At 37.8% G+C, this 10,547-nt stretch overlaps 1 protein-coding gene across 1 annotated transcript; it reads left to right on the forward strand.

Annotated features, from left to right (window-relative positions):
* The first annotated feature begins 242 nt into the window (after positions 1 to 242).
* On the forward strand, positions 243 to 4,096 carry tmem174 (transmembrane protein 174). The gene is made up of 2 exons (XM_038305058.1): positions 243 to 939; positions 3,580 to 4,096. The coding sequence occupies exons 1-2, from the start codon at positions 353 to 355 to the stop codon at positions 3,692 to 3,694; spliced, it is 702 nt and encodes a 233-aa protein (XP_038160986.1). The 5' UTR covers positions 243 to 352; the 3' UTR covers positions 3,695 to 4,096.
* The last annotated feature ends 6,451 nt before the right edge of the window (positions 4,097 to 10,547 follow it).

Genomic DNA, 10,547 nt, shown 5'->3' on the forward strand with positions numbered 1-10,547 from the left:
AGTGTAAATTGCCACCAGTAATTCAACTGTACTTCATTTTGAAGTCATCATTAATGCATTAATTTTCAGTAGATTACCAACACTATGTCATATGTACACATGCATTTTCAGACAGGAGGTACTGGCCTTGTTCAGTCCCGTTATCAATGAATGTGTGAAGTCTATTTTCATTTAACCAACAATATGCCAGTAAAGGTTAATTTGTAACTTATTGGCTGGAGGTTCACAGAGTTATTCAGTGTTCATTCAGTTCATTTTGTTGATCACCATGGGAGACGGTGTGTCCCTAATTCAGACACTGAAGTTAGATGAACTCATACACCAAGAAATCCTCCAAGATTACTAGACCGCCATGTTGGGACAAAGGGCTGTGGAGACCACCAGTACCGCTTCTCATCCACATCCATTTGACAGTTGGCTAGAGGGTGAGAAAACAGGAGCTGCTCTGCTGTTGTCCGGTGTCTTTCTGGCGATGGTAGGTGTCACCTTCACCGCCATGGGTTGGCAGCACTTTGAAGCCCACCAGAGCTTTCAGTGGACCCAACTTCTAGGCCCCATCCTGATCTCAGTCGGAGGTACCTTCATGCTTACCAGTGTGTGCAAGTTTACTTTGGTCTCCTGCTGGCCTTGCAGACGACAGGAGGAGGAGGTTTATGTTATACCTGTGAGGGAACAAAACTCAAGGGGACATCCAGTCGTGGTTCATTCCATGAACCAGCCGGTCATGTTGCACGGCAATGCAACCATGCTGTGTATTCCACCTGCTTATAACTTTGTCATTCAGGAAACACAACAAGAAAACGACCCCCAGCCTGGCTGCTCTGTGGGTGGCAATAACTCAGCGCTCCCGTCGTATGAAGCTCTTTACTGCCTGGACAACGCAACTTTGACTGCAGAATCCAGCACACCTCACTGCAGAGAAGCAGGCCAGAGAAGCAGGTAGGACAACATTTCCCTTTCATATATTAACCTAAACTTTTCATCCAAAGCCTATCATTTAGTATCCATAACCTATGAAGGCTTTTACAGGTTTAGTCCTTGTATTGACATGCATAGTATATTATGTTAAGACTAAAATAAATTGGTCTAGAATAGTACCTGAAAAAACAGAGTGAAGGAAGGAAGGAAGGAAGGAAGGAAGGAAGGAAGGAAGGAAGGAAGGAAGGAAGGAAGGAAGGAAGGAAGGAAGGAAGGAAGGAAGGAAGGAAGGAAGGAAGGAAGGATCAGCGTTCACCTTTCATACATTATAAACATATTTTTTTGTTTCTTTTAACTCCTAATTTTCTTTATTGTTATTTTGAAATCTCTATAAATGCTTAAATGCTCTGTATGATTAAAATAATGAAATGCTCTATAAATGATTAAAAAAGAAGGGCAACAGAATAAAACAAAATTTCAATCTTAGCCCACTGGTGAGTTGTGCTATTTTCAGAAGATGCTGTGGGCATCCCATGAGGCCCCTGAGAAACCCTTGGCATCAACAGGCACCACGTTGGTGACCCTTGGGGTAGAGTATCTGTATACTGGCCCTATAGATCGTCCCATTGATTCTCCACAGGTTGAGGTCTGAACTTTGACTGCCGTAATAAAATAATCTAAAAACTACTCTATTGTAGCTGTGACTGTATGATTAGGGCTGTGGTTCTAATAAAGGGTCAGTTTCTGCCCCAGGCTTAAACCTTTTTTCTTGCTTCTTACGGGGTTATTTTCAGCAGAGTGAAAAATTGATGTTTGTGCTGTTTTGCAATAGTTTTTATTGGCAGTGATAAAAGCTTGAATAGGTGTTCATGTGACATGTAATGATTTAAATCTTATTGTTTAATACTCATGTAGTTTCTTTGGCCCTTAATTTGGAAGAAGATTACATATGGCATTTGTATGAGTTAAAGGTGTGGCTTTTTAATTCTTGTTTAATTTAGTTTACTCTTTAATATTAATTTATTTATTTATGACTAAGTTGGCTTTAAAGCTGACTTACAAATGAATGCAACAATGCATTGAGCTTCTATTCAGCTCAGACATGTGTTTTTGTTCCTAAAAAATGTTATCCCCACATTCTGATGCTGCCAACACCGTGTTCCATGATGGAGAAGACTGCCACACACACTGCAGTTATTTGCATATTGTAAAAAAAAAAAAAAGTTTCAATCAATCAAGGTCCTTCTGACCAGAGCACTTTCTGCTACTTGTCTGCTTACCTCTCTCCAAAAATGGCTGTGTGATTTCTACCTCACAGCAAAAAAATGGGTGTTAAAAATTCACAGTGAATCCATTTAACTCTAAATGGATTATTTATAAATATACTAGTAACTATACAACTATAACTATACAACTATACTGACTGTAAATCTGCTCAAGTGTTGAAGGTAATAATAAGTGTAAATTTTACATCCATGCAGTGTAACTTTTACTCTATATGGTGTTGATTTCCAACCAGTCTCTGAAAGGATCATCTCAATTTTGTAAATAGGAGTAAAATTCCAAAAAAGAAGCTATATAGTAAATTTTACAATAATTTGGAGTGAGGCCAAATGTTATCTGAACCAGAAATGTATCCAACTCTGTAGGTGTTAAAAGTAACACAAAAGCCACCTAAGTGGAGTGCATGGCTAAAACCTGTGTTGTCAGATTTTGTCGGCATGGCAACATGTGAAACCTTTTGCAAGGTCATGTACATGCACAAAAGACTAAATGTGCTAAAGAATTAGGAGAGTGCTATTAAGCATAGAGGAACTTTCATTTGCCATGCATGGAAACATCATGCAAATCAGCTTTAAGTATGTCTTTGTGGTTTTGGGCTTCTCATATAGTGTGTTATGTTCTGTAGATGAAGTCTGTGTCTGTAATTTTAAAAAGGTAGTAAAATAATCAAATATTACCTCAGCCATATCTTCAAATAAACTTTGCATCACTGGAATATGGGGACAATTAGACCCAAAATAGCAGACATTTCTTAGAATCATCAGTCCTCTGGGATGTGAGATTATATCATAGACATTTATTCCGTATGTATTTGTTAAAGGGAAAAAGTTTTTGAAAGGGAATTAAAAAGTTATATTTTCCCACCTGTTCCTTCGGCAAAATCCAAGGCACAGTATTTATTTTACTAATTGCAGAACCGTCTATTTGAAGTCCAATCAAACAGACTGCAGACAGACTTTTTAGCTATAAACACAAAGCTGCATTCCTGGTTTTCACTTTCTTTTATTGCTTTTAGTCAATTACTCCCAGCAGGTCTCCAGGCAAAGCAGATCTCTTTAACACAAACAGACAGCGAGAGTAATGCAGTTAACCTGCGTTGACTAAAAGCTGCAGCCTGGATCTCACGAGCATGCCAGCCCAGTGACTGCTTTTCTCAACTCCTGACCTGTGTTTTACTGTGTTTCCAGGAGTTAATGCCAAATAGAAGAATCGTCAGGGGAGAAATTGCTCCACCTCTGTGTTTTCTTTGAAAGGCCGGCAGGGTTGAAGCATAACCAATTGAGCCTGTAAACATTTGGATGTTTGCCAGTTTTTTTCTGTCTTGACTTCCAGCCTGTCTGAGATCTGATGTTTCTGAATCTTTTTTTTTTTATTTAGAGTACAGAAGATGAAAAGTGAAAGAGGACGCCTAGACGGGAAAGAGTCCACCTGTTGTCAACCACCTGCCTATGAGGACATTTACCCTTCCTCTACGACACACAATTCAGCATAAGGAAAACAATCTCTTGTTGACGTCAAGCATTACTATGATGACATTCTTTCTTTTTCTTGTTAAAAGCCAAAAAAATCCTTTTTTTTCCCAATTTTTTATGTGAAATAGATTCTGTGCTGTATATGACATCTTTTTAATAAATCATTTGTTGAGTATTGCTTCACAGGAGCACAATGGAGACTTTTGTTGATTTTTTTCCACACCGTCATGAAAATGTCATAAAGTATAAAGACATAAAATCCCCATAGATGAGGACTGCTTGTTGAAAAGCTCATAAAAATGAGACGTTTCAACAAAATAGGCTCCAAAACAGTAATATTTAAAACATACACATTTATTTTGTGCTTTCTGTCTGTCAGTGCACAATCGTACACGAAAGCTTGTGAAAGATTGTTTAAAAAGGACTATATTTAATAGCCATGTTTTTTTTTTTTTGGCCTTTTGTGATAGAATCTAATCTTCTTTTGTTTCCTCATTAATTAATAACAGTGAGACTTTTTTCAAAAGTAAATTCTACCTAATTTGAGTGAACATTTTTATGTTTTCCTCAGATTGTTAATTTTATTTATTTATTTTTTTTAACCTCTTGTATCATTGCTGTCCAAACAGTAAACTCTAGTCTACACGGTGAGTCAAAATGTCACTGCACCACACGGGGGCAGAAACACTGAGCAAATCCTCTCACAGAGGTCATGTCAGGTGGTTTGTCCAAACAAACCCAAATTTACTAAAATTAGTTTGACCCTTTTTTTTTTTGAACCAGGAAATTTCCCAGGGGGGTTTAAAAATATATATTTCTGCTGAAAAATATAACGTCACAATTGATTAATTCAAAAATAAAGGCTAAATTAAAAATATTGTCAGATATGATAACATGTTATTCTATTTTTGCAGTTATTGTTTTTCTACAGTAAATATTATAGTAAATCTGTTGCTGTGTTTGTTCTAAATCAAATTGCAAGTAAAAAAAATAAATGTTTTTTTTTTATCCTGATAAGTCCTTTACACTCTTTTAATTATTTATTTTGTCAGTTTAGTCGTTAAACGTTAGGCTGCATATATAGAATAGGATTTATATGAAAAGTATCACAAGTCTTTTTAAATAGTGTGTTTAGTAATAATCAGCTGATATATTTTTCGAAAGGACCCAGTCAAGTTTGTTCATTTATTAAATTCTGTTTTATACCAAGTAAAAAAAAATAAATTCAGGATAGACCCTTATTCCTGTTCAGTTAAAAACAAATAGGTAAGGAATTCATATTTCAAGCCCTCCTCCTGGTATTGAACCGTTTGGCTGTGCACATCAGAGACCACAGCTCAATATGACTTCCATTATTTTTACAGCACAGTAAAATGCGGGTGGCCAACAAGGCCCATTATTGCCCCATTTTCGAATTTGGAGACAATTTTTGAAGGTATTCCAGAATGTGCTGAAGGATATTAACTCTGTGTAAGAGATGTGGAAACATCTGCCAAGAAAAGGGAAAGAAATCAGAGAAGCATCTTTACAAAGGCCTATTAATTATCAGTAAACTGAAGTTTAATGATAGCAGGACAGTTTGAATGGATAAGCGTTGGTTAAAGATTTAACATCTATAAATTAAAAGGCAATTCTTCTTTTCTTAAGGGGGTGAGTTGTGTTCTTTAAAGCTAACGTGTCTTACTTTTCCTTTTCCATAGCAGGCATATTGTTCCCTCATTCTGCGTTTCTGATCACTTAAAAAAAAAAAAAAAAAGTTGTGATGCTTGAGGCCTTCCCGTTTAAAAAAAGCCTCCATGTTTCAATAAGCCCAAAAATGTGTGCATTGATCTTGAAACTTAGTGTGAGAAGCATATATCCTAATTTGAAATAATAAAGAAAGATCAGTAACTGTGATCAGACTGCAGTTATTTGCAGTGAGCTTTGCGCCACAGCGCTGCGGGTTTATTAGTGTTTCTATGTCACAGCTGCGCGCGCGCGCTGCGCGCACCGATCTCACAAATAAGGTGTTCGTTCGGTAATGTTTGGGCTCTGCAGCTCACAAACAGCTGAAGCTGCTGTTTGAAGCTGTAATCTGAGCTCATTGTGTGCGATGTATTCAACAAGGGACTATTTTGACTGATAAAAGGCTGCGGATTATTATTCCAGACTGTGGAAAACCACCGATTAAACATAGGAACATACAGTACAACTTTGCTTTCAGTTACTGATTATATATATTTACATTGACAAAAAAAAGTTAAGTTTAATTTAATTTAATTACAATATTTTTTGTATCATCTTTTTTTTTTGCTACCCTCACTCAAATTGTTTTTTTTTTTTTTATTATTATTATTTCTGGGGTAACTGTCTCCAAATCAAATTTAACAAAGATTTACATAACATTTGACCCTAGAGCTGCACAGTTAAATGCTTTTTCAAATACCTCCAACTACCGCTTATGAGAAGATTTGAATTTTCCTGTGTGTTGTTGAATAACAAGCCGTTACAATATTCCGGGTAATAAACCACTAATCGGCTCCAAGATATTTAGATGGCTTTGTTTTACGTAAGCAAGGTTTTAAACAAGTGCTTATTTATTTATTTTTTTCTTGTTTTTGCTTGCATGTTTCAGCCCGTTCGTTTTGCATCTGATCAACAAATATGGCTAAAACACAATCAAATAAATAATAAAGATGTCAAAAAAATTGTATTTTATTTTTATGGTACCATTATCTTAATAATAAAATATTGCATTATCCACAAAAAACACGAGACACACATAACTAACTAACTAACTAACTAACTAACTAACTAACTAACTAACTAACTAACTAACTAACTAACTAACGGAATGCAACCAATAATAATAAAAAAAACAATTACAGGGTTTTACCAAAACTGCACTTGCCAACTTTATTCATCTTTTTATTTATGTTCTCTGTAAGTTCAGAGGTTGACACTCTAGCCATTTCGACAAATTTTAGCATATCTTTTTTCCTTTTTAGATGATTTTTTTTTTTCTATTTTACCATGCTGGATGCTGAAGTGCTGCTGGGCTCAGCCTGCTCTTTCTTCACTTTATTTGAGAACATCTGAGCTGCTGCTGCAGAGCCTGCACTGAGATAGAGTTTGTGAGTGTGGTGCTGTTAGGGTTGGTGAGGAGGGGGGGACAAATGGATCCCATGTTTGCAGGAAAACATGCTGGAGGCGCAGGAAAACTTTACTGTTTACGAAGCACACGTGAAACCAATCAAAATTAAATTATCTTCCTGTTGCTCCAGCTTTTGTCGTTTGCAGTCCTTAGGTTTCTCGCCAGCAGTGTCACCACCCAGAGAGCAGGTCTGCATCTGTGCATAAGGGGTTGCAGTTTCCAGGACACACATGCAGGGGAACCGCAAGGAGATGGAGGCTCTCATGCTGCACGTAGGTCTGTGCGCCTTTTGCTCTTCTCTGCTACTATAAAAGTAGATCTGACAGGTTTTTCCTGTGGTTTGGATTCATTTTCTGTTTCTTCCTGCAGAATGCTCATTTTCCCTCTCAGTGTGGAGGGGGGGTCAAGCTTTGCTCATTTTATTTTCTGTAATTCATACAAATTTATACAAAGATGAAAAGTGTGAATCCTGAAGAGGTTCTGATTAGAATCAACTGACATAATAAGCTTCCCTTTATTATATTGTGTCTTGAGTGTCATCTCAATGCTGTCAGTTCCACTGGATATTCTTTTGAGTCCAACATACAGTACCTTCATGTCACACACTTCTAATTTAAATTTCTTTAAAAAAGGTGAAACAACAACAAACAAAAAATGTTCTTCCCTTTTGTTGAGATGCCCTACGTTATTTTGATATATCACTTTGACATTTATGTTTGCAAGATAAGAGTATTCAGAAAACTGAGGTTAAAAAATACAATAAAAAAAAGCACATATCTTTTTTGTGGGGCAGCATGGAAAAGCACTGCATTTGAATCCTGGCTTGGGGTCTTTCTGCACTCTTGCATGTTTTCCCTTGTATCTTTAGTTTCTTTTCAAGTACTTCAGCTTCCTCCCACAGTCTAACAACTTCACTGTTTGGTCAAATGATCTCTTTAATTTGCTCTTGAGTGTTTGTGTGCATGTGTTTTTTGCTCCATGATGGACTGGCAATCCTCTATCCAGGACGTACGCCCTAACTCTGCAAGGACAAGTCGCTATAGGCAATACATGGATGGAATAACTGTGCACAGAATTGTTAAAGCTGCACTCCTTATACTGCCAATTAATATAAATTCTACATGTGAACCTGTACTGGAAGCACGTAGCCTTCTCCTTTACCCTTCCATCTCCCTCTCATCTTTCCCCCTCCATCACATTTTTACATTTTCAAATATTTAGTTTTATGACAGACCTCTGTTTCTCCTCAGAGAGCAGGTGTTCAGCTCATTCAGACATAGCACCGCGAGGCCAGCTTCATCGGCAGCGATGGAGGAAATTGCCATATGAGGGCAACCACAGAAGGTCATGAGACTGTAGTCTAAGTGCAATTACATGAGTCTTATGCAGGGGTCAGCGCTGCGTTTCACCACAGGATTACATGTTCTGTGGAAAGAGTTCTGTGATTACACTTCTGAACCGTATTCAGTTTTATGTATGATAACTTTTGGGCTTTTATGCAGTTTATGAGCGAAGACTTTATGAGGATTTTAGATCCCTTCCACAAAGAGGCGGCTTTAAATGACATTATTACACAAGTAATGCTAAGGCTTTGGGGAACTGAGTTGAAACGGTCAAGGATCAGAACCACATCATAACTGCCCTTGTTTTTGATTTTTTAATCTATAGATTTTAGTTTTACAGGTTTGTCTCTTGAAATGACATAAATACATGTTTTATATATTTAAGAATCTTTTTACACAGTTAATCATTTTTTTATTAGAAACCACCAAATGTGAAACTATCCTCTCTTTTGAAACCAAAAAGCTTGATTCCTCCTCTTCTCTGTCCTTCCCTTTTAGTAGCATAGCTTTTATAACTTTATATAATATAAATTTAATTCAATTCAATTTATTTTTATAGCACCAATTCACACGACAGGTCACCTCAAGGCACTTTACAGAGACAATTCAACCAGATCATATCAAATTGATTCAGTTTTCTATCTAAGGAAAACCAGTTGATTGCATTGACTCATTGACTTGAAGGCAATCCGTCACACTAAGCATGCTTGTAGTGACAGTGGAAAGGAAAAACTCCCTTTTAACAGGAAGAAACATTCTGCAGAACCAGACTCAGTATGATTGATCGTCTGCCGAGGCCGACTGGGGTTCAATGAGACAGGAGCAGACATACAGAAAGAAGCAGAGATACAAAAGGCAGCTGTCAACCAGCTCCACAGGCGGCGCCGTCCAGAAAACACAGAGCCAGGCAGACGAGCTCCAAGCCAGCTCCCATGTCAGAGGATGAAAGAGAGCACATACAGTCATAGAAACAGGACTACACTGAAAAACAGGCCAAGCTCGAACATCTATAAATAAAGGTGTTGATGGCAGCAGCACGGCTGATATTCCTCTCCAGGATCAAGTCACAGCCAAACAGGAACAGACCAGATGAAGCTACTCTAAGAAAAAGCAGAGAGATAGCATACCATTAGAGGTTGATTCTGCAGAATGGGAGAATAGAGATAGAATGAAGCGAAATGATGAATAAGGGGTTCCTATGTCCTCCAGCAGTCTAAGCCTATAGCAGCATAACTATAGAGATAGCTCAGGATAACCTGATCCACAACATACAACACAACACACAAAAAAACAACACAAACTGTATCAAAAAGGAACATTTTAAGCTATGCCTTAAAGTAGACAGGGTGTCTGCCTTACAGGTTAAAAACTGGTAATTGGTTCCATAGAAGAGAAGCCTGATAACTAAAAGGTCTGCCTCCCATCCTACTTTTAGAAATTCTGGGAACCACTAGTAAACCTGCAGATTGAGAGAGAAGTAGAATAATAGGAACATAAGGTACAATCATATCTCTGATTTAAGATTAAGCTTGGCCATTTAAGGCTGTACATGTATATGTGAGAAGGAGGATTTTAAATTCTGTTCTGGATTTCACAGGAAGCCAACGAAGGGAAGCTAGGATGGGAGAGATATGATTCAAACTTCAAGAAAAAATCAAAACACAAAAACAAAACAAAGAATATTCTGCAACATAAGGCTATATTTAATAGCCTGACGTAGTCCGACTCAATTCTAGTCAGAATATGAGTCTGATACTGCTCCATAGAGCTGTGATTATGGGGCGTGTTTTGAACGAACCAGGAAAAAAAATGCCTCTGCACTCAATTGGATAGACCTACAACCAATAAGAGCAACGGAGTGCTTGACGTATGTTAAGCGAGGCATAGTTGTTTTCCACAAAAATCAAAGCGTGCAGTTTCACGCCTAGAATAAGAAGATGAGACTTGATCGCGTTTCTCTGTTCCTCTTTTAAAATTAATTTGCTGTCGATATCTTCTAGAACAGACCTAATAGCAGAATCTACACACCCAAACTCTCTGGCGGCAGCCATTATTGTTGTCACCCAAGCGCGCTTTGGTCACGTGGTTGATAACGTTACTCTTGATCATCTGTCCATCATCGTATAAAGCCCGCCCTGACAATTTGATTGGATTGCCTGACAGTGGGCTTTAATACTCGCGCTACTATGGAGCAGAGCCAGACCGAACTTCCCCGAACTCAAACCTTGTGGGCGGGACTAAGTTCGGACTGGCACCCAGGCTATATACACTATATTGCCAAAAGTATTTGCTCACCCATCCAAATTATTGGAATCAGGTGTTCCAATCACTTCCATGGCCACAGGTGTATAAATTCAAGCACCTAGGCATGCAGACTGTTTTTACAAACATTTGTGA

Source organism: Cyprinodon tularosa, unplaced genomic scaffold (assembly GCF_016077235.1).
Source record: "Cyprinodon tularosa strain WSP-4 unplaced genomic scaffold, ASM1607723v1 ctg55, whole genome shotgun sequence".
NCBI classification, from domain to species: Eukaryota; Metazoa; Chordata; class Actinopteri; order Cyprinodontiformes; family Cyprinodontidae; genus Cyprinodon; species Cyprinodon tularosa.

Excerpts from the sequence above, each read along its gene's own strand:
- tmem174 (XM_038305058.1), top strand. The coding sequence starts at position 353 with ATGTTGGGACAAAGGGCTGTGGAGACCACCAGTACCGCTTCTCATCCA. Across the intron at positions 940-3,579 it reads GAAGCAGGCCAGAGAAGCAG|AGTACAGAAGATGAAAAGTG; the intron begins GTAGGACAACAT and ends TTTTTTATTTAG.